Genomic DNA, 24,372 nt, shown 5'->3' on the forward strand with positions numbered 1-24,372 from the left:
GCAACAGAAACCCAGCTAAAAGAGTGTTGAAAGAAGCCAAAGTACACTTCTCTCATGTGCATTTAAACATGGACTCTAATTTGATACTATCCTCAGGTTGAAATTGTTATTTAACCTAGTGCCTTTGGGTATTTTGTTTTTGTGAGATATTGAACATGAATATTCTAATTTTGTAAAGTACAGTTTCTGCAAATTAAAATAAGCAAGTTTATTATCTATTTGGATGCTAGAGGCATTTTGCTCTTACCTAACATTTTAATAGACTTATTTAAGATAGATTCTCATTGTCTACTCAATGTGCCCAAGGACAGGGTCAAGCATTATTTGTGTGTTTTGGGATGAAAAGTAAAGCAGACTGCCTGTTGTAGGTGGACCTCCCAATCCACTGAGTATTCTTTGTGGGCACTAGGTCTCTGAGATTCACCTGGAGGACATGTAGAAAGCATGAATGTGATTTGTGATAAGGCTTAAAAACAACTTAAATGTATGATAAATATTTTAAGACTGACAAAAAGGCTCAGAGAAGCCTAATTAGAATACTAAATAAAATGGAATGCCAACACAACAGAAAGGCCAACTGTCATGCTTATCTCTTTTCAAGCTTGCCAATCCCCACTGTGTATTTAGACTTACAGCCTGGGAGCTAATTCTTGAGACCAAATCTTCTCTTCTCTATCTATATACACCTTGCTGGTTTTCTAAAGAGTCCTAACTCACCTATAGAAAATAACGCATAAAATTAAGTTATCAACAAATCTATAATCACTTAAACAACTTGGTAATACTAGAATCCAGTATATTTTGCTATATGTGTATGTACATGTAGTTATATATGTTACATAACAGATAAGCAAAAATATATGTACAATTATGTTACCAGTAAATAAGAATCCTTGACGCTCATTTTTCTTCTCATTCTCTTTCATTAAAATTCTTGTTTATATAGAATTAAGAAAATACAAATGGGAGAAATTACTGCAATTTTAAGTTTCAAAATTATTATTTAGTTTGAGTCATGAAAATTTAAATTATATATATGAATATAGGTGCTTTAACCCTTTAAAATATTTTGCAATAATATGCATTTTCAAGCTATATTCACTATTTTTACAAGACAAGGAAAATACAATTTTATTTATTCATGACAGTGTACATAGGAAAACATAATTAATACCTTCTATGTTGTACTGTCCAATCTTCAGTTCTTAAGGAACATTATTTATCACATAACTTTCAAAATCTGATCCAATGCAGCAAACAGGTTTAAATAAAAGCATTTCCTCAGGTAATGTTTTGTTCACTGTGACTCACAGGTCTGTGAAGGAATCACAGGATAGCTGAGTTTTTGGTCACAGAGGTCTGTCTTAGCACTGGTGTATGCAAATGTCCCACAAGGGTATCCTGCGCACAGGCGCGATCTTCAGCCAGCCTCACAGAGCAACAGCCTCCTACTGCTGTGGGCACTGCATCTCTGGGGTTGACTTTGAGGACACATACATAATGGTGTGTGATTTCTTACAAGCTCCTTTTTCCAATTTGCTTGTAGTTTCTTTCCTTTCTTTCACCTCTGTTGAAAGCTTTGATTCCGCAGATAACCTACAAGCATTAAAGCATATATTCTGAATTCAAGTATGGTCAAGAAAAAGAAGTAAATGCCTAGTAACATCGGCCTCCAAAAAGGGGCGCACTATCTTATGTACACAGGGCAAAAATTACAGTAGACTCCATTATGAATACTAAATAACTGACTTTAAAAAGAATGTTTAATGTTTGTAGGCTTAATTTTTTTAAATGTTTAATAAATATCCTTAAATCTGAAAAAAAGGTCAAACAATGCCTGAGTTAAAGTATTAGGTAAAATGAGATACACATCATAAGAACACCAAGTACAAAATTCAAAATGCTGAAGCAGTATTTTAAGGTTGACACCACATACAAAAGGTTAATGAACACAAGACAAAATAACATGAAACCCAGGCTACCCAAGTAGATGGCTGTCTCAGACAAGAAAATAGAAAAGCAAGCAACCAAACAACAACAACAACAAAAACCCTTCAAATAGAGTTTCCATCAGGCAAGCGGTAAATGAATAGCATAGGAGATGTTTAAATGAAAATTCTTGCCAGGAATGGTGGTGCACATCTTTAATCCCAGCACTCGGGAAGCAGAGGCAAGCAGAACTCTGTAAGTTCTAGGTCAGTCTGGTCTACAGAGTGAGTTCCAGGACAGAGAAACCCTGTCTCAAAAAACAAAACAAAAGATGGAAGAACATTCATTAAGTGAATAACGAAAGTGCAGAACTTCAGTTCTCGACAAAGGCCATCTTTTCTGTGACAAAGTTAACCTCAAACTGTGAGTCTAGGTTAAACCTGCAATACATATGGTTGGAAGTGTTTTAAGTTAGTAGATGGACTTATACACTAAAAAACAAACACTCTGTGATATTTTCTTATGTGTGTGTGTATGTGTGTGTTTAAGCAGACAAAAATTTTCCAATGTACAATTTGAGTCCATTAGTGACATGCATTATGTAATGTTTCTCCAGCAAGAAAGAGCAGAAAAAGTAACGAGGACAACAGACAGCAAGATGCAGTGTCATCTAGAAACCACCTAGAGACAAACTGTCACCCATGGACTTCACACACGACAGGGAGCAGCCCAATCCCTTCCAGAACCGCTGGGGATAAGGTGTATGTGCTCGAACACCAAGTGTTTACTTCTTGTGCAATATGGATTTAAACATTATTTTAAGAAATTCAACAGAATAATACAACAGTAGCAGCTGATGTTTTTTTCTTGGTGAATGCCTCATTAGCCCTGAGAACTTACAATCATAGGAAGTGTACCAGGAAATTCTTTGGTATGGGGTGTGCTGTCTTGCTATCTCAGTTAAATGTCTGATTCTGCACCTACTCTAATTAATGTAGCCCTAGCTCATCTCATGGAGAAGATGCTCACCAACAAGCTCAATTTTTAAATGTGTAAGGGCATTATTTTAAATACTTCACACAGCATTGCATGTAGACACCATCCATCTCCTTAAAACTATTTGGCTCCTTCATCTTCTTTAATCGCTTTTTAAAACTTTTGTACAAGTGTGTGGGTACATGTGCTCCAGCCTATCCCTTCCTCCCATTAGTCCCTAAAGATGATTTTGCTTCTATTTTCATGTCACATGCATGTTTTATGTACATATAAAGTCTAGGGGAGCTGGAGAGATGGCTCAGTGGTTAAGAGCATTGCCTGCTCTTCCAAAGGTCCTGAGTTCAATTCCCGGCAACCACATGGTGGCTCACAACCATCTGTAAAGAGGTCTGGTGCCCTCTTCCGGCCTGCAGGCATATACACAGACAGAATATTGTATACATAATAAATAAATAAAATAAATATTAAAAAAAAAGTCTGGGAGCCACAAATGAGAGAAACATGCACTATAACTCAGACTGGCCTAATCAGCTTAGCATGCTTGTCTCCGTTTGCATTCCTCTTCCTCTGGATTACCCGGCTTTGCTGCCTCCATGGCTGACAGAGTTCCGCTGTGTATAGACCACGTGTCCTTCACCCATGCCTGTGCTGCTGGACATCTAGGCCAGTTCCACAACAGCTACTGTCCTGCACGTCATCCTGCTGTACAGATCCGGACCTTCGGCTGCCAACGCGCCATTCACTCTTTTACTGTCTATCTCTATCAGCTTTGCTTTCTCGAAAGACAGAGCCCTTCAAACACTGGCTCCTTCATGAGCCACCTGACACCTTTTCTTTCCTTTACAAACCCAATTACACAGAAACTGCAAGCTTTGAAGTTTGGGAATAAACAATAAAATTAATTAGCTTTGATATTTAAAAATATCAAGCAGGCATCAAAGCCTATTTCTGAAGCTTAGTATAGATATCAAAAACCATAAAAACTTTTACCTGGCCTTACCAAAAATTTAAGTCTAAATGCCTTAGACTACTGAAAGGTTCTTTGAGAAAGTTTTTCTTTCATGGCTACTCCTGAACTGAGAGAAAAACAACAGCGCATTTCCTCCATTCAGCAAAACCCTCAGGTGTGCTGTGCTGTGCTGTTTTCATGGACTAAGGAAGTGTAACTGCCTAGCGTCACTTGCCATCCATTGCCCTTCCCTCCTGCAGTCACCTTAGTCTTCCTGATGCTCTGAGAAGAACCAAAGGAAGACAGATCAAATGCAGTCTTACAGCGCACACACGGCCAGGAAAACAGACAGAGCAGCATGGCACAGTTCAGGCAGTGAGAGAGGAAAGATGGAGAAGGCTGCTGGCGGCCAGGCAGAAGGACACACTGACCTGGGGGAGCTGGAGGTGTTCCCACTCTGTTCACGTAAGGCCTCAGCACTGCCTGGACCGTCCATGAGCTTTACACATTTCTTCTCCGTCTTTGGCTGCGTCTCCAGAGGCGGACTCTTGTGAGGAGAGAGGCTAGCTAGCTGAATGGCCGAAGAGGCCGGCGGTCCTGTCTGCACAGTGCTACCACTTAAGCTACTGAGGCAGGACTCTTTCTCCTCTCTCTGAAGCGGCAGTCTAGAAACTTCCCCGATGGCACTGGCAGCAGGTGTCTCTTCTGGGGCAGTTATATCCAATGGCAGCACCTCACGCCTCTTTTTGAGCACAGGCACTTCAATTTTCTCTGAGAAGAAAAAGCTTATTAAAATGCATGCCCATTTAATAAAAACAAATACACAACCCAAGGTCTGAAGTACTATAGCAAAGAAAGGGGGGGGCTCCTGCTCGCACTTCTGCTTTCAGATTAGCATGCCCCCCTTTCTTTTGCACTGCTCCTCTGAATCACCCTGACCTCCCAACCCTGTGTTCTTTGTTGGGTTGGCAGATCTTTGAAATTCATAATGGATAATTCTTAATCAGGGGAGCATATTGGAATCACAAAAGAGAAAAAGCACAAAAAAAAAATCTTTTAGAAACTATAAAAAAATCTATTGTCAACAACCTCCCCCTAGTGGTGAGACTCACTATAGTTCCCACAGATGATCTCGAAGAAAGTTAGGCAGAGGTACGTACCTCGTTAAGACTCCTCAAACTAGAACATGCCAACACAACCTTGTGGCAGCACCACAGCATTCACAGATTTCTTAGGACCGACTTTCTATTTTTTTCAATTTAAACACAATAAAATGAACTGCTTGCAGTGTATCGGCTGCAGAGACTGTATGGCAGGCTATTTTCTGAGTAGTTAAGACTTATTGTATAGCCTGCATCAAAACGTTTTTCCTTAAAAACAGAGTTCCTGGGCCTAGGCATGAGGGTGCACACCTTTAATCCTAGTGCTTAGCAGGCATCAGTGATGTGATTTTTGTGAATTCAAGACCAATCTGGTCTATACAATGAGTTCCAGGATAGCCAGGACTACATAGTGAGAGTCTGTCTCAAAATTAAATAAATGTAATTAAATAAATAAATAAATCCAAGATGAATGGTGAAAGAAGATGGTAGAATCTGTATTTCCATCAATTATCCTTCCATGTACTCAAAAACACCTCAAAGAGCTCAGGAAACCAAAATACAAAAGCAAGATGGTAAAGACTCTGGAACACACACACACACAGCGACTGAGCTACGAAAGGGCCTCTGTGACTGTGATCTCCTTCACCAAGCCACTAGAGCATTCTGTACAGAATTCAGGGGCTATGCTGAGAGACTCACAGAGGGGGATTTTGACTTTCCTATCATCCTGACTCACTATGTGGAGTTTCACTCCTGCACTGGCCCACAAGGGAGACTACCAGGGAGCTATTCTACTCCAAGTCAGCAAAGAACAAGAAACGGGCAAACAGGAGTTAATATCCAGATCTTGCAAGGCCAAATAGTCCAGACTGTGTAAGGGCCCCATACTGCTGGAGGCACAGTGCGCGTGGCCCTTGGACTTGAGTGTGGGACTGGCACTCCTAGATGTCCTAGGTGCCTCCTTAGGGCTGTCCATGGACCCACCCAGGTGGATAAGTCACAGAGCTATCACAAAACTGACAGTTAACCTGTGCTGAAGGTGACCTCTAAATGCTGAAGCGGAATATAAGAAGTTGGTATGCTGAGAATTGCAAAAAACAAACCAAAACCCACCACCACCACCACCGACAACAAAAACCCACCCCAAAACAATGAAATAGAAGTCACAGGAAAACACAGATGGCAAGGAATATAATAACAAACACCTAGTTCATCAATCCAGAGATGGGGACTAAGAAAATCAAGGAAGGAGGGTTTTAAAAATGGCAAAGCAAGGTGCCAATGACAGAACTAAAGACATGCATGGGAATAAATAGTTTGAGGAGCAAAGAGCTTAAAACACGCAAACCAGATGCAGAAAATGAAAAATGTAAGTAAAAAAATATGGTAAATAAAAAGTTAATTATAAGATATCAACAACAGGACTGACCAATCAGAGTAGAGAATTAGTGAGTCTGAAGACAGGCGCTTTGAAAACAAGAAAAAGAAAATGATTAAGGAGGAAGAAAGAAAGCTTCCGCGGTTTATGAGACACCATCCAAAGGAAAAGCTACGTTGCTGGTACCAAGAGAGAACTAGACAACGACAAAAGGTACAAAGTCTATTCAAATGAAGAACAGAAAGCTTTATAAACCCAGGAAGAAACCACCTTCCTGTGGAAAGGTCAAAAGTTTGGTCAGACCCAACCCAAAGAGTCAAACTCTCAAAGGACAAAGAACACTCCGAGAGCAGCACGGAGGTGGTAAGGAGCAGCAATGCCCCTGGCAGCAGACTTCAGAGTGATGAAGGGAAAGAGCTGCCAGTCAAAGCAGATCTTTGGAAATGGAAGATGGACACCGTTCCCTAAGAAAAGCTGAATTCACTGTGACTAGACCTGTCTTACAAGAGATACTGGGCCAGAGTAACAGTAAGAATGGCTCAGTGGTCAAGAGCCCTGGCTGCTCTACCAGAGGACCTGAGTTCAATTCCCAGCAACCACATAGTGGTTCACAACTGTCCTTAACACCAGCTCCAGGGCATCTGATGTCCTCTTCTGACCTCTGCATGCACCAGGCATGTGAAGACATACATGCAGAGACAAAATGCCCATACACATAAAAATAAATACATTTTGGGGGGAGGAGTGGCATCTGATGTTTGAAACCTGAAACAATCTGTCTAAATATTCAGACATGATAGTCATATAGCCCCCTATGCACTGAACAGGAAGATATAAAAACAACACTAACAAAGGAACAATTATAATCAATAGTTAAGGGATAGGAAACATAAAAAGGCTTGAATTTTGACATCAAAACTCAAAGCAATGGGAGAAATGGAGCTAAGAGGAGATATTTTTCCTTTTTGCCTTAGTATTCAAAATTGTCACACTTTAGTTCAGTATAGTTCTTTATAAGTGTGTGGTAATTATAACTGAAAACAAATATAGTGACTGAGAAACACCTCTCAGCACCGAAGTCTGGAGGGGAGAAAGAAAGGAAGAAAAGGCCTACCAGAAAACCGGAAATACAGCAGCACCAAGTTCTTAATTACCAGTAATTACTCTGGATGCAGATGGGGTACATTATCTAATTAAAAGACAGTGAGTGGCTAAAGGGATTACAAGGACAGGAACAGAGGATGCAGCCGATGTGAGACTCATTTCATCTGCAAGGATATGCAGAGGCTGGAAATCAATGAGTGGAAAATGCAATCCACTTGCAGCCCGGAAGAAAAGTGAGATATTTATGTCAAGTCAAATACACTTCACATCAAAACTATGAGAGACCAGGACAGTAAAGAATGATAAAGGGGCCCCAAACTGAGTTTGTAGCACGTACGCGCGCACACACACACACACACCAAACAAACATCAATACATCTCTCTGTATTAGAGAGACAGATGCCAACGCCCACTTACAACAATGGAAAATCACCCAGACAGAAAAATCAGCAGACACTCTGGGTTTAAAGTACACTCCAGACTTCAAATGGAGCTAAGAGAAACGTATAGGACATTCTATCCAGCAGCTGTAGAATGCACTCTTCTCTATTGCATATGAAGATCACATGTTAGAAAAAAAAAAAACAAGTCTGAACAAAAACATACAAAACATTTGTTTTGGTGCAACCCCAAACTAAGGCCCCGTCAAATATCTTTTCTCACCCCAAGGAAACCTGTTAACAATAGGGAGAACTCTGATCAATGGAGCCGAACAGAGAGCCGAGGAATTAACCAATCCTTTGACACACAGCTTGTGTATCCACAAAGTCAAAACACGTAATAGGGAAAGGACAATTCCCTCATCAATAGAGCTAAGAGAACTGGCGCTAGTTACTAAACACCTCATCTCTCACAGGAAACGAAGTCAGCTAAAAATGGGTTACTCACTAAATATAATATCTAAAACTACTAGGAGAAAAGAGCCAGTGCTACAAGCCTACTCTAGTGAGGACCTTTAGAGAAGACTTTGAAATGCACAAGCAATAAAAGCAAAAGTAAAAAATTAAAAGAAAAAAGTGGATCATATTAAAACGAAAACATCTGTAACAGCAAAGGAAACAATGAAAGAAATCACAAGTTCAAGCTCCAGGAACTACACAGAGACAGAAGAGAAGCAAGCACACATCACACACATGCCTGGCTCACACACAGTAATAACAAATACCCGTTTAAAAGACAGTTCACTGGGAGCTCTAAAGGCATGACGACTCTAGTCAACAACACACTGGGCATTCCAGACAGAGGAAGTTTGAAAGTTCTCACAACAAAGAAAGGGTAAAAGTTTAAGATACTAAACTTAAACCATAAGTAGTTCTGAGATATGACTAAAGTGATAAACATCAATTACCTTGATCACTCTACAATACACATGAATGACAGCACCACATTGTACCCTATAAATGTGTCCAATTACTATGTGTCAGAAGAAAAACAAATAGAACTTTCCATATGGAGTTGGAAACATAGACAGCCCTTGAGATCAAGACTACATCTTCTTTGCCTTTCTGGTGATGGGTCCCGAGGACACAGGGTCAATGGAATGGCAGCAGACAAGAACGAAAGAGCCTGAATCCTAACATGTACAGTGCTTCATCAGTCCTGGAATGCTCCTCCAGAGATTCATGGGGGCGGGAGGGGGAAGGAGGGAAGGAGGGAGGAGTCTTGCTTAGTTCTACTAAAACAAACTTAGCTAGTCTAGCACCCAGTATCAGAGGCTTCGACAAGATGAAACTCTGACCTGTGCTGGTCATATGCATCCATGACCCCACTCAGGAAGCAGAGTAAAGGTCAGGAGTGTGACGCCAGCCTGGGTTGCAGAGTGAGACCCTTTCTCAAAATAATTTCAAAGCTCTCTTGGACACCATAAGATGCTATAATCTTCAAGCAGAGAAACTCAAGTTCTTGCTGTTCAGTATGAACCCAGATATCCTGAGAGAGAACATTGTTATATTCATGCAACCAGTTGTAATTTCCTTACACATCTGACAGCTAACCTTTACTCCAGACACAGGGTTGCAGTTTAGTTTATAACGACATTGGTAAAAAGCTAAAAAACATGTCTTAGTCTCTCAGAGCTAGTAATGATTTGAAAGACGAAAGCCTACGCAGCACACCTTCAGGTTCATACTTCAGCTTTAATTCATCTAACTTGGCTCTCAGTTTTATGTTTTCACTTTCTGAAAGCTGCAGGTGTCTTTCATTCGCAAACAGTTTCCGCTCAATATCCAGGGCCCGCTGGCTCTCAAACAGCGCCTTCATTCTCTGTATGGATAGCTCGCCTTTTGTGCTTTCGTTTTCTTTGCTACAGTAACAGAAAAGAATGATTAAAGAATATTAAAATAACACACAGTACAAGCATGGTAGAATAAATCTCGTGTATTATAAAGGCATTTCTCTGAGATTTTAGCAATAAAAGAAACAATAAAGTAAGTCTTAACAATGCAATGCCCCCCTCAAGAATTTCATGGATTCTTTAAAAAAAACAGAGGGAGAAAATATTTTTTCCAAAATGCACACATGCATATATTCAAGTTTTAAATTACATGAAATTTATTCTTGAATTTTGATGGAGAATCTAAGAGTTCTTTTCACTTACCAATCTGAATGCTAAACACAAAAGAAATGCATATTTTATATAAACTCATGCTACACAAGGATATTTTTATTGACATTCCTCTGGAGATTTTTTTTGACAATTAAAAACAAATAAAAAAATGAGTCAGTAATACTCTTATAAGCAAGCAAACCCTTCATCTTTTATTCACGATTGCAAACACTTACTTTAACTTATCAAGCTTTAGTTGAAGTAAATCTGCATAGTAGGTGCTGTCTTCTAGAGAACAAGAGCTGGCTGATGTGGAAGGCTTAGATTCCATACTTTCATATAAGGTCTAACAAAAACAGAAACTCTTATTACACTGAGCAGACAACACACTAGGTTTTGCTGTAATAGCAGCAACCACCAGTAAGTAGAAACTGACTAATTTACAGTCATCAAGCTAAGAAACACACTCTCAACTCACCTGTCTTCTGGAGTGGGAAGACTAAGCAGTTCTCTTTTCAAATAAGCAAAATGGATCAATGTGACACGGGCATAAAATAACACATGTTTAATTACAAAACTAAGGCTCTCAACCACACCATTCCCACAGTTCCCCCTCCTAGCTTTTAATGGAAGAAGCAATGACTTCTGGTTCAATTCTGGACTTCAGAGAAAAGTTATAAAGTGGAAAACATGGAGAGAAAACCCTTGGTGTTACCTTTGGTACTCCCCCATCCCCAATACTGAAGGAAATTCTTTCTATTTCTCTGAGGCAGGGGGTAAATTTGTTTAAATTTTAGCAAACAATTTTAGAGACTGCAAAAACCCAACTTTTCCTGACTGTAAATGTACTTTTCAAAATACAGTGCTCAGCCAATGTAGGCACGCCACCACCCAGTAATACACTATATATTTAACAAAACTGCTACCTTTTCAACAGTTTCCTAAGAGATGAAAGTAAAACTTAATATTTAATGATAAACTAATGACCACAATACAGAATACTTAAGGGATCATTAACATTTATAAAATCTGCTACTTATATAAACTAGAATCTTTCATTAGAAGCTTAATGAAAGGACACTAATGCTCCCTAAGGTAATTAAAAAATCTGAAAATTTATAAGTGTAATATAATCTTACAAACACCACCAAATAGTTCTTTCTGGTGTGTGTGCATGTGTGCATCAGATAAGAGAAAAGCAAACATGTAAGAGCAACCAGAACACTATGAAGAAAAACTACGGAAACTAAAGTCTAAAAATAAAAACATATACTTCAAAACCTCTGTAACTCAAAGAAACAGAGGTCAACCAATACACAGATACTGTCAAAAGATTCACGCACAAATAGAAACTTGTTATGTATTAAACCTAGCATCTCACTGGGGCCGAATTTAACAAATGATGCCGGGACTGACTTCACACCCCATATACAAGACCGAGGTTAGACTGCCGTGAGTCCAAAAAAATACATATTGGGTAAACTGGCACCGAAGCTGGAGGTTAATTGCATAATAAACTTCAGAAGCTAAAAATATAGAGACATTCAATTCAAACTTTGGCTATATTTTTGGAAAGATGTTATATTTACCTTAAATTTCTCCAGATTTTTAATTTCACCTAAAAGGTGTTTTATTTCACCATTCTTCTGTTCCAACATGGCAAACAACCGTTCCTGCTGCTCCAACTCAGTTTGAGACCCCCGCATCCTCAGCAATGTGGAGATTTGCAACTAGAAAAACAATCACCCCCCAAATCAAAATCCTGGCAAGCATATTTCTGGATAATTCCTGTTTTGTGCTTCACTGATTTGAATTCAACCCAGAAAGTAAATAATTCTTTTTCATCTCATAATCTGAAAACATTTGCATCAAACATTTTGTTGTGGATATCTTTCAAGTACTATTTTGACTACTTTTATAGTATCTGAAGTCATTAACATTAACTATTTATGTGCTGTGAAATGGACATGGGGACATGGAACTACATGCCATTTAGATGGTACATGAGCCTGGCCAAACATCGCCTGCTACTCATCACTTGAATTAAGACTATGGGTCTACAGGGGGTTTCTAAAATTTATAAATAAGTGAGGAAATTGTTAAGTTACTCACAGAAATTAACCACAACGACGGGTAAGTGTTTACTCCATGGTAAGTCCAGAACAACTCTAAGAGGCAGGAATGGCTATCACCTTCCCATTTAAACATGAAAACTAATATCCCACCTCAAGGAGCTCATGTAACCCCCAAGTTTAATTACTAAAGTTCCTTATTTCTTTGGTAAAACACTTAGGGAGGAAAATGAGGGAGCCTTTCTAGCAATCTATTACTATCTTAGCAGCCTCGGGCCAGTGGGAGGAGGGGTCAGATCCAAAGGACTGGAACAGCCAGGACTGTGGCCTCCTCACTGCTCTGAGCACCTCCGTGACCTCTCACTTAATAAGAATGAGGAAACAAAGACAAAAGAACCTTACGATGCAGACGGCCCACACTTGGCTTACTGAGCTGCAGGGATAAGAGGCCATGAGCAGTACAGATGTCAATAAAAAAAAGAAGCCTTTGTGTGAGACGTAGCGGAGAGCTAAGTCTAGATGAAGTAGGAAACGGCGTTATGCTCAGGAACATGCTATGCACAAAAAATTTAAAAAAAACCCTTTTTCTCATTCCAATTGGACGAGAAGACTGTCTACCTGGTGTCAGTGAGGAACCACTAAAGCAATCTGCAGCTGCCTTCCCGAGGTGCTTTCTAATATAAAATAAAGAACCACGCAATTCTACAAACAATCACATAAGTATACTTTCTGAAGGAAATCAGTTTCCTGTATATATTTGCTAAGACAAAGCAGATTAAAGCCTTTACTGGCGATGAATCCATACCTTCATTTTGTTCATCTGCTCTCTGGTGAATGCATTGTGCTTCTTCAGTGACTGGTATTTGACTTTCATTGAGTTGAGCTGGCGCTCCATAGCCACCCTTCGATCATCCACCTGGAAGACATTAACGCGCTTGTTCTTGTAGTAAATGAAATGCCGGTTTCGTCAATTTGGTCATGAGAACACTTGCAAGTACCTCTGCAAACAGGGAGTTGCCTTTACTATTGGGATCCAAGGCTTGCTGAAGTGCGTGACTCAACTGCACCTGAAGATCTTGATTTTCTACGCGAGCTTTCTAGATGGAAAAGAGAGTTTCGCTAGCAGAGGGCAGCAGGAGGGCACTGACAACTGTGCCTACGACAAGACCCTCACCATACCTCCAAGGCATTATAATACGACACCACTTCCTTCTCTCGTTCCTCCTTTTCTTCTTGAAGCCGGTCTACCCGGTGCATTAAGGAAGCATTGGCACATTCTAGTTGTTCTTGTTTGTACTGCAGCTCGTTCACTTCTTCTTGGAGAGCAGTCTACCAACAGGAACACAGCAAGGGTTCTCTTGACTAATCTCTTACACACAGTTGGTCCATTCACTCTATTACTTCCCACCTCACATTAAAACAAAGCCATCCAGAGGTTGCCAAGTATATTTTAAAATGTTTTTAGTTAATGATTTTTTTAGCAGAGAGCCAATGAAAATACCTTGGAAATTGTCTCCTTTTCCTTTGAATTTTGTTTTAATTATCCACAAGTGAAATGAAAAATCTATAGTGACAAGCATTTTAATTTCCACTGTGCTAACATTGTATATCGGGCTTTTATGACTCAACTAGTGTCAAAATAAAAACCTATAAATGACTCCAGAGTTTCCATAATATAAAATATGCCTTAAGTAGTCATAAAATAGAAAACTATTTTATGAATGAATTAATCTACATGAAAACTCTGCAGAGTGCTTTTTGGTTACGGTAAACAACCAGCTCAGTCCTCAAACTGTTCTTAAGAACAACTACAAGAACACGCAGAACTATTCTAATGAGAAACGAAAAAACACCCGAGATATAAATTACCTTCACACCTTCCATCTCAGTTAGCTCAATCTGAAGAGCCAGCACCTCCGAAGACATGCTATTGAGCATGCGCTGCTCAGACATTAGCTGGAGCTCTTCCGATTTGTGGGCGAGAACTTCCTCCTGGTGGTCCAGCTTCTGCTTCAGCTGCTTCTCACTTAACCTGGCTTCATCTAATTCCACTTTCAGTTTCTCTAACTAAACCAGGAAAAGAGAAAGAAAGAGTCACAACCTCTGAGCCCAAGGGTCCTTGAGCTTTCTTTGAACTTTCCTTCCTGAAGCTGTATTTAGAGTTTATTATACCTGATTATCCAGATTCTCCTCTACAGAAACTCACTGGATCTAAGTGACAGCCCCACCCACAGTGCTGGGAACTGAACACAGGGTCTTGGGTTGCAAGCTAAACATTTCTCACCTGCCAAGTGTCTTTTAAACAAAGACCTATATTGTTCTACAAATTCAGGCATAACTTGCACTAGTCACTCAAGTAGACCTGGTTTTCTTAGAAGCAACTGAAGGTGGTATAGCTAACCACAAGGCAGCTGCATATAATGGGAAGTATGCCTCCTCCCGAGCCCTGAAGAGGCCTGGGTAACAACGATTCAAGCAGGTAACCTGGTTAGAAGACCACAGTAGCATGATGACGGTCTGGACTACAGGGACCAGAGCTACCGTGAGATTTTATAGATCAACTTCTTGGGATTCAACAACAGATTAAATGTGAGAAATAAGAAAAAGATAATGAGCAAACCTTGAGAATTTTAAAACAAATGATTTGAGACTGTTGGCAATACCATTTTTGTAAAAATTTTCTCTTTCTTCTATAAAAAGGCCATTTTGATTATTATCTTTGCTTTACTTAGTCCTAAATATTTCCTCCTATCATATCTACTTAGGAAATTAGGGCTACTTTCCTAAATTTTTCCTATCATATCTACTTAGGAAATTAGGGCTACTGCTAAACCCATGGAGGAATGAAAAATAAGAATATATCTTTTCCAGTTATCCACATCTCAAATCGGATTAGCTACAAATAGGATTACTAGTTGTCAGAGCCACAGGCAAGATGATTCTGTATTACACAAAAGCGTACTTAGTTAGATATGATTTTGCTGATACCATTATTCAAAATATATATTCAAAAATATATTGTAGTTTAATGAAAAATTATAGGTGGAAACAGACATGGAGAATATTAAAAGACATTATACAAAATATTAAAAATTGAAAAACAGACTTCTGAGAAAATAGGGCATAAAAAATCTTTAAAATTATTCATAGAGTAGGATCTGGTAAAGAAAATCAGGGTACAAGCTCCATCTGAAGAGAAGCATAAGCAGAGCCCCGGATTTCTTAGCGGCAAACTGAAGGCCCAGGGCAGCTGGGGTTCTGAGAGTGAACGGGTGTTCACTGCACAGCTGCTCACTCTTTGTTTACAATGGAGCCAGGATATAAGGGATCACTAGACCACGGGCATGAACTCAGTACCGGGCTTTACTGTCATCAGCTTCAGTTCAAATAGTGGCTAACGATTTCTAGTTCTTATTTTGTTCAATCTCTTCAGTTCACCTAGCCACTGGCATCGTTGTCTGTCATAATGGAGATAAGGTTACCTCCTTCACAGTCCTTTTGAGAGCTGGATCGTCCACATTTTTCCTTCCATAAACACATGTGAAGTTTCACCTCTGATGCACAGTAACTCACAAGACAGCACCGGTTTGTGTGCAGAGTAGCAGCACATGACTAACGGCAGGGATGGCTACAGAACTAGTCACTTATCTTACAAGGTGAACACACAGCCAATAAGGAGGCCTTACTGGTCACCAATATTACGAATACAAATATTCAGATACCAAATTTAAATAATTAGCAATTTCATGTCATTAGCAGGCTAGTATGTATACAAATTCCTTTGATAGCTTATTTCTCAGTGTTTCCACTTGAACATTAAGATAGGGAAAACTTATTTTTGGCCATTAGTATTTAAGCAACTCCTCTGCCCTCCCCCACCCCCACCCAGTACTTCGAGAGAGCCATACAAACACAGGATATTTTTGCTCTGAAACACAGATCCAAACCTTATTTTTCAGGTCATTCACTTCCTGCCTGTGGCTTCTGTTTAGCTGCATTTCTAGCTGCTCCAGCTGCGTTTTCTGTTGTTGTTTCACAGCTTCACATTCACAGCTCAAACTTTCTAACATCCGATTCTTGAGCTCAACTTCTCTTTGAAGGGCGTACTTCTCCTGGTTATAACTCTGAAAACACATTTAGATGCATACAAAATTTTAATCATTAGATATTAGTTAGCATCTTAAGCTGGTTCACAACCGTTATTTGCTATCCAAATAACAACCACTTGTCAAATTGGGAATACTGTAGTTAATCAGTTTTTACTGTCTTGGATTGGGGGCGGGGTTACATACATTTTCATGTGGAAAAGCACACGTGTATGCGTGTAAGTGTAGTCCAGGCAACAACCTCAGATGTTGTTCCTCAGGCAATCTTATTTTTGGGACAGAGTCACTCACTGACCTAGAACCTGCCTGTCAAGTAGGCCAGGTGGAATTGCCAACTAACTGCGCCCCAGGGACCCACCCATCTCTGCCTCTCCTGTACTAGAAGTCATCAGTGTGCATCATCATATGGGCTTTTCAGTATGGGTTCTGAAAACTATGCTCAGGTAAATGAGCCAGGAGCCCAACCCAGCTGCTAATTAGTCTTAATGAACCCCAAAAGGTGTATTTGGAGACTGCAGTGGCCTCAAAACACTAAAGCTGGAAGAAGGAAAGTCCTGGCCCCTGCAAATGACCAACTTCTGCTTTTCCATCTGTGGTCTCTGGTGCCCTGAAAGCCAGCAGTGGAGGTGGTAATGGAGGGAGCATTCTCTGGATTCCACATGCAATGAACCCTCAGACTGACTGAGTGATAAGGCTTTCCTAAAAAAGTCTTGCCCCTGGCTAAACATCAACCATCAAGGTATCAAGCAAGTCTTATCTCAAGCTGATCAAAAACAAGGAATTTACTGATTATTAGGAAAGTTACCTTTAATATAGCACAGTAACAGAATCTTTCCAAAATTTAAAATCCACTTGAGAGACAACAAGAAAAAGTAAAGGGACATTTGGTAGCACAAGACCAGAAACACTGTATCCCCCTCACAGAGACACTCAGCCATCCTCCCAACAACTGTCCATTCCATGCAAACGTGCCAGGTCACAAACCCAGTAACAGATAAAACACGGCACTAACCTCAAGATTAGTGTGTAGAATCCACAAGGGCAGGCTCAGAGGAGGCTTTTTTTTTTCTTTTTAAGAACTAGATCCTGCCAAACACTATACAGAGGACCAAGGAGACATTTAATTCTACTTAATATTATGCAAAGAATCCCGCAGAGCTATGACTAAAGTGACTCAAAGAAAACCTCTCATGTTTGTGCCTTCCACAAGTGTGCACTCACCACACTCCTAAATCAAAGTGTCCAACACACAGACTCCATGAGGCTAAGAGTTCTTCTCAAGTGCACGCCATAATTCTGACTATTATAACACTTATTTTACCAACAACTGAGTAGATTTACCACTATGGCATTATCTATTGGATGGAATGTTTTATGAGAGCGTGAATCACCATGACTAAGAGATGAGGGGCAGTGTATAATGTCCAGATGGCAACGGATGCTGCACAGTGGAACAGGGGAGAACTTTGAAGAGGAGCCTTTCTAAGGGAAAGATGTATGAACAGATTTCCAAAGCAGCGGCAGGAAACGCTCTTGGATGCCAGATGCTGTGATGCACAGAATATAAGGGACACATGTCCAACAATCATCGTGCCAGACATCCAAACTCCAGTACAGCTTCAGATGTCATTTGCATCTTAGCTGTCTGAGTTTGTTCCAGAACCCCAGCCTGATGCCTGGATCCTAAAGAGTACCAAACCCTACAAATACCACGTACCTCCCACTATCTATAGTCTTTATCCTGACAAAATTTAATTTTAAATTTGACACAGTGAGAAATTAATGATATAAACAATAATAAAAAGAGCAATTAAAGCCGGGCGGTGGTAGCGCACGCCTTTAATCCCAGCACTCAGGAGGCAGAGGCAGGCGGATCTCTGTGAGTTCGAGGCCAGCCTGGCCTGGTCTACAAGAGCTAGTTCCGGGACAGGAACCAAAAAGCTACAGAGAAACCCTGTCTCAAAAAATCCAAAAAAAAAAGAGCAAATTAAAAGATATGTGTCATTTTACTCTCAAAATCTAACTGCTCTTATGATGTTAAACAGTATAGTAGCCATGTGACAAGGTGAAGTGTGGCCAGTGTAAGGCACAATGACATAGTGTTACAGGAGCATCATCTACTTCATGTCTCCTGGACATGAATCACTGTAGCTTTATAAATTATATATGGAATTTTCCATGTATTATTTATGGATAACTGTACTGCTCAACGTACAACTACAGTAGGGGGAAGAATGTTAATGTCCAGGCTGGAGGTACAGCAATTGCTTCAGTTCACTATCAAGAAGGATAAAAAATCCACAGTATGATGGTCTATCAAGCCCTATTCAAAGAAAGACAAAACAGGGACGATTCACTGGCACTCAGATGCTACCAGTAAGCATTACTGTTGGATAACCAAATGCTCTTCCTTATATAATGCCTTGAAAAAAACAGCAGAATGGGTAAAAAAGGAAAAATACTGAATCAACTATTACTTTCAAAATGTTTGCTAAAAACCATTTACAAAATAATCAAAGATTGAAAACATGCTAAGGTTTAAAAAAGGTATTATAATTCCTTCTAAATGACTTTTGGAAAAAAAATAAGACAAGGTAGGGTAGAGAAGAGATTATGGCAAGAGACAACACGTTTGAAAGAAATGACTGTAAACATGTCCTGAAATGCATACATCCATGAAAGGAGTTTAATTGGTGTTACCATGTAACTGGGGGCAGGTGCAATACCCAAATCAGACATCATATACTACCAAGTAAAACCTAACATCAGGAATGGGTTACATGATTTTGTGCTGTTGGCCAATGGGCTCCTCAACAATTATAGGGTATTATTACCAGTGCTACTGGTTACCCTCCACAACTTGTCATAAGACCAGACATGGAGAAATCTAGCTGGTGTTCGGCTAGAAGTTTCATCCTACTGGTTAGTGTTCACAGAGTTGAAAAGTGCTACGTACAATACCAGAGGAGAAAAGTAATAACAGTCTCACCCAGCTACACACCGTGTGAGCCACAATTTAATGACCAGATTACAAGTTAGGCCTATGGGTTCAATAGTGGCTTGAATGTTAGGGGAATAATCACCGGTCTTTTTACTTAGATTTGAGCCCTCCCATTCCCTTCTACAAGATGAAATCCATACCTAACCTACAATTACTAGTCTGCTAAATGAACACAGCAATGGAACAATGCTTAATCACCTACTGCAAAACCCATAGTTCAAGATATCATCAACACTCATCAGTGAAGTTCTTACAGTAAATGGGAATTAACACAGGGAACAAGAGACTTTGGAATGTTCAGCCCTAAATGGGATGTCTTATATCACACCCCTCTCCTCAAGGTTCAGAGATCCATTTGGAAGAAGGGGCAGAAAGCCTTGAAGAGCCAGAGGTAGTAGGTGACTTCAAGGAAACAACATTTTTCAGATGCAGTAGGGCAGATGAACTCACATAGGAACTCCCAGAGACTGTGACAGTGCGTACAAGACCTTTATAAATTCCAGGCAGACAAAATTCCACCACAGAGGAAGGGATGAGGGCACAGAGTCCTACCCCGAACCAGGAAGCTATATATGCAACTGACAGCTGCTGGAGAGGGAAAATCAGTTTCTGCAGTGGAGCGACAATAGGTATATCAGTCACATTCTAGGACATGACCCATACATCCCCAGGAGTAGTCAGCCAACACAAACTGAACTCCATGGTAGGTTTCTCTCTTTTTAAAGAGAGAGAAAAAACATGAAGTTGGGTGCGCGGGTGGAGAGGATCTGGGAAGAGTTGGGGAGTGGATAAAGAACATGATCAAAATATATTGTATAAAAACTTCAAAACATTAAAATAAAATGAAACAAAAATAAGTTAAATAAAATTCAATTAAATTAAGAAAAAATGGCTGGAATTATTTATATTGCTCCTCTCCCCAATTCTTTTATTTTTAAAGGAAATCTAAGTTTGGTGAGGTATTTTTAAAACAGTTGTGCAACATGACTTTATTTCTATTCTGAGGTCTGCAATCTTTGTCTTATAATTTGGCACTAAGTGATTACCAAGAACAGCAGTACTTGGAAAAATGACAACTGCCATTAGTGATTTTTTTTTTTACCTGTTATATTTAAACTTCTGAGATTCAAATTTAAAATACCAAGCATTTAGTATTAAACTGACTTAGTCATTCTAAAAATATTTATCAGAGAATAAGAGTAGACAAAGTTTCCTCTCTTGCAGTTTGCATCTCTGGAGACAATCAGCACTCCAGAGACTTAAGAGCAAGTTTGGACTTTATACTACACAGTCAGTGTTAGCTCTGCTGACATGACATTTAACTGAAAGTCTAAGGCTGAGCATGGAATCAAGAAGCATGGGGATGAGTCACTCCACAGGAAAGAACAACTAGTATAAAATCAGTATAGGAAAGACTGAAGCAAAGTGGTTTGAAAAGGGGTGATGAGTCAGGCAGAGGCCAATGCACAGAAGTCTATACCCAAGCAAAGAGCTCAGAGTCTATTGACAACATATCAGAAAGCCCCATAAGGTTTCCAGAAGGAAAGAAACGATATCATGACCACTTGGATGTGTGCAACATGAATGGTATGATGGTAATGTGGATGGTGGCACCCATTAGAAGGCTGCAGCAAGAGGTCAGTGGACAGATGGCCGTGGGCTGGGTAAGGCAGCAGCATCCCAGGCAGATGCTTTGGCTGTGCTAGTTTTTTTTTTTTTTTTTTCTTTTAAGTCAATTGAACACAAACCTAGACATATCTGGAAAAAGGGGATTGGGGATCTTGGCTGAAAAAAATGCCTCCATAGGATTGATCTGTAGGTAAGTCTGTGAGGCATTTTCTTGATTAATAATTAATATCAGAGGGCTCATGTCACTGTGGGCCATGCCACTCCAGGCATGTGGTCTCAGATAGTACCAGAAAACAGGCTGACCAAGCCACTGAGTAGCCCTCCTCCATGGCCTCTGCACCAGTTCCTACTCTAGGCTCCTGCCCTGACTTCTCTGGATGATGGACTATGAGTTGTAAGATGAAATCAACCCTTTTCTCCCCAAGTTGTTTTCGATCATAATGCTTTATCACAGCAATAGAAACCCTAACTAAATGAGTACTTAGATTTGTTGATGGATAAAATGTGGGCCTTCCTGACTTCAGGCTCAAGCAACTGGATGAATGCCAATCCATTTACTAAAGCAAGAGACCATTCAGTTAGCAGACAAGGAACGAGTTGTTCTTCTTGCGTCAAGCTTGAGATGTCCGTTAATGGCAGGTACTTGAATGCACTAATTTAGCCTTCAGGCAAAACTAAAGGCTTGGTGCGATGCCATGGAGCATCTAGATGTTTAGAACCAGAAAAGAAGTGAAGTCACGTAAGTAGAGCATAGACTAAACAAAACCTGGCAGTAAATGCAACACAAAAGGAGAAAGCATTATTTGACTTTTCAAACTCAGAGCACACTGTTGGAAAGAAGCCTGGAAATTCATTTAGTTCATTTTCTTTCTCAACTCTGCTAGGGTGGGGAAGGCTTAGGTCTTCAAAAAAGAATAAATAGTTGTTAGACAAAACAAGTTTATAGTCCCCATGTACATCCTTGTTAACAGGTGTGCAGGATCCTACCTCAGTAACAGTCATCATTTCTTCATGACATTTATCCAATTGATTCTGCAATTCAGTTTGCCTCTCCAAGAGCTGTAAGCCATACTGTGCAGCTTTCAGTCGCTCCTGTTCACACTCTTTGAGTTTGCTTCGAAGATCTGTGATCTCTCTCTCCATGCTTTCTGTTTTCAGTCTACTGTAAAGAGAAAATTCACACTACTGTCATATAAAATGAAAGGGTTTTTAGATTCTATTCCTGACTTGTAAGATAATACCTCTAATCAACAACAGCACAGTAGGTATTGAGAAATCGCTTAATACTACAAAAATTGTGATGGCAAAGTCAATATGATTGGGGGACGGGGTGAGACAGAGTTTTTCTTTTCGTATAGCACTGGCTGTCCTGGAACTCATTCTGTAGACCAGGATGGCCTCAAACTCACAGAGATCCTCCTGCCTCAGCCTCCCCAGCACTGGGATTAAAGTTGTGTGCCACCACCACCCAGTAAGATTTCTTTTATTATTTTTTTAAAAAAAGATTTCTTTTCATTAGAAGATAAGCATAATTTTTCACAAGACCCAGAACTAAATTCTGTTATGAAAGAAGACCACAGGAGGCCGGGCGGTGGTGGTGCATGCCTTTAATCCCAGCACTTGGGAGGCAGAGGCAGGCGGATCTTTGTGAGTTCGAGACCAGCCTGGTCTACAAGAGCTAGTTCCAGGACAGGCTCCAAAACCACAGAGAAACCCTGCCTCAAAAAACAAAAAAATAAATAAATAAATAAATAAATAAATAAATAATAAATAAAACCAAAAAAAAAAAAAAAAACACAGGGCACTCTCAGGTATGATCCTTGAAGTATATGCGATGTCAAGGGTATACAATGTTCTGGAAGTTAACAATCAAAATTCCTTCAGGATGTGGGAATGAACAATCATGGCAAATGGTGCTAAGTCAAAGTAGGTGAGAACTTGGAAACTGCCCACTGGATTTCAAATATACAGATCACTGGCCCAAGGGCTGTTCCGGTAGAAGTGGGCTGAAAGTATGACTAGAATAGATTTGAGGGAGAATGTTGGTGACATAAGGTTGTGGGTAAACGACACAGAAATCAAAGCGGAACTCCAAAGCCTGATGTTCTAACCACTTTTCGGTCCAACCTCTCAAAAACACAACCAGCATAAATCATTAAAATAACGGGAAGGTCTGTGGATGCGCTACCTAAGTTCTAAGCCCACTTCCACCACTGACCCACTGCACAAAGTAAGGTTTGTAAACATCTTTTATCTATCGGAATAATAAAAAGCCTCTAACTAGATGCATCACAGCTGATAGATAACACATGAACGCTGACTGGGCATCAACAGAAATACCATGTGAGCCAAATGGGGTTTTAAACTTTCTGCGGGCCACAACTTCAAAACTAAGCACGCTGGAAAACATTTAACCCGATACATTCAAAATGTTAGCATTGCACACTCGAATCATTGTAAAACAAAATGAGACGCTACAGTGAGAACCCACTGTGCGTTTGTTACATTTTGCAGCATGTTAATTCGGGCTGCATCACTGGCTAGGGGTAATGGGTACTAAAGATCTCAGACTCAAGGTCACCGAATTCATGAAGCCCACCCAGCACCCCTATTTATCAGCAGCCGAGCGGGCAGCTAGCCGGTCCGACCGAAAACTACACCGGCCCGGAAGGCGGCTCCTGAGAACTCAGGTTCCGGGAGACCAGGCGTTCCGCTGGCGGACGCCCGATTCTCCCCTCCAGCCGCTCGCCCTTACCTCCCAGCTCACGCTTCCCTGCTGCCGCAACCAGAGGCTTGTACAGAAAGCACCGGGCGCCCGGATTCGTGTCGGTACATCCGCCTCAGCACAAAAAAAAAAAAAAAAAAAAAAAAAAAAAAAGCCGTCCTGTTTATTCAGCTGAACCAGAGCTAACTAAGTGCCGGGATTTTTTTGAATACTGTTCCCGCGAGAGCTTGCATTTCTCACGAGATGTCTCGTCCAATCCGCGCCTCCGAGACAAACAAGAGGACGGACTTGCAGCGACTGCGCAGTTGCAGGCTACCGGCCCGCGACTTCGGCTTTCTTGCCTGTTAGTTGTCCCGTGTGCTGTTTTGTTGCAGTGTATCTGCTTTACGTGAACTGTGTTTCTGGATTTTATTTGTTGTCGTCTGTAACAGCGCCATTGTAGAGGCAGTGTCGCTGGTCAGTATGAGGCTGACACCACCTTGTGGCCCGGCTGCCCTGTCAACCCCACCCTGGCCTGCGTGCTTTCATCCGCTGTAGCTCAGTCGTTTTGTCTCCCCGGTGCCGGAACAGTGCCACATTCCACACGGAACCCCCAGCTAGGCCCGCAGACCACCTTGCCAAGTCCACGGCATCCTTCGGTTTACACAGAGGAAACCGAAGCCTCCCTCAAAGAAATGTGACCTGTCAAAATCATAGAGCTGCTGTTCAAACGAACGCCAGCTGTTCTGCAGGACAGCTGAGGCGCATGCGTATTTAAATAGAAATGTCTTGTAAATATGCTTATTCTTTTTTTAAAAAAAAAGTTTAAGCACTTGGAAATCTGGAGAATTCAAGT

At 40.5% G+C, this 24,372-nt stretch overlaps 1 protein-coding gene across 1 annotated transcript; it reads right to left on the reverse strand.

Annotated features, from left to right (window-relative positions):
* Nucleotides 1-1,207: 1,207 nt before the first annotated feature.
* On the reverse strand, nucleotides 1,208-23,682 carry Spdl1 (spindle apparatus coiled-coil protein 1). The gene is made up of 12 exons (XM_005350388.3): nucleotides 23,568-23,682; nucleotides 21,800-21,974; nucleotides 16,024-16,200; nucleotides 13,946-14,143; nucleotides 13,256-13,405; nucleotides 13,075-13,173; nucleotides 12,882-12,992; nucleotides 11,594-11,734; nucleotides 10,241-10,350; nucleotides 9,574-9,761; nucleotides 4,306-4,645; nucleotides 1,208-1,596 (listed from the first exon to the last, which is right to left on the reverse strand). The coding sequence occupies exons 2-12, from the start codon at nucleotides 21,953-21,955 to the stop codon at nucleotides 1,449-1,451; spliced, it is 1,818 nt and encodes a 605-aa protein (XP_005350445.1). The 5' UTR covers nucleotides 21,956-21,974; nucleotides 23,568-23,682; the 3' UTR covers nucleotides 1,208-1,448.
* Nucleotides 23,683-24,372: the final 690 nt, after the last annotated feature.

This window comes from Microtus ochrogaster, chromosome 7 (assembly GCF_000317375.1).
Source record: "Microtus ochrogaster isolate Prairie Vole_2 chromosome 7, MicOch1.0, whole genome shotgun sequence".
Lineage (NCBI taxonomy): Eukaryota > Metazoa > Chordata > Mammalia > Rodentia > Cricetidae > Microtus > Microtus ochrogaster.

Coding starts and splice junctions, on each gene's coding strand:
- Spdl1 (XM_005350388.3), bottom strand. CDS start 21,955: ATGGAGAGAGAGATCACAGATCTTCGAAGCAAACTCAAAGAGTGTGAA. Junction 16,201..21,799: donor AAATGATGACTGTTACTGAG/GTAGGATCCTGC, acceptor ATGTGTTTTCAG/AGTTATAACCAGGAGAAGTA. Junction 13,406..13,945: donor CTGAGATGGAAGGTGTGAAG/GTAATTTATATC, acceptor TCCTGTTGGTAG/ACTGCTCTCCAAGAAGAAGT.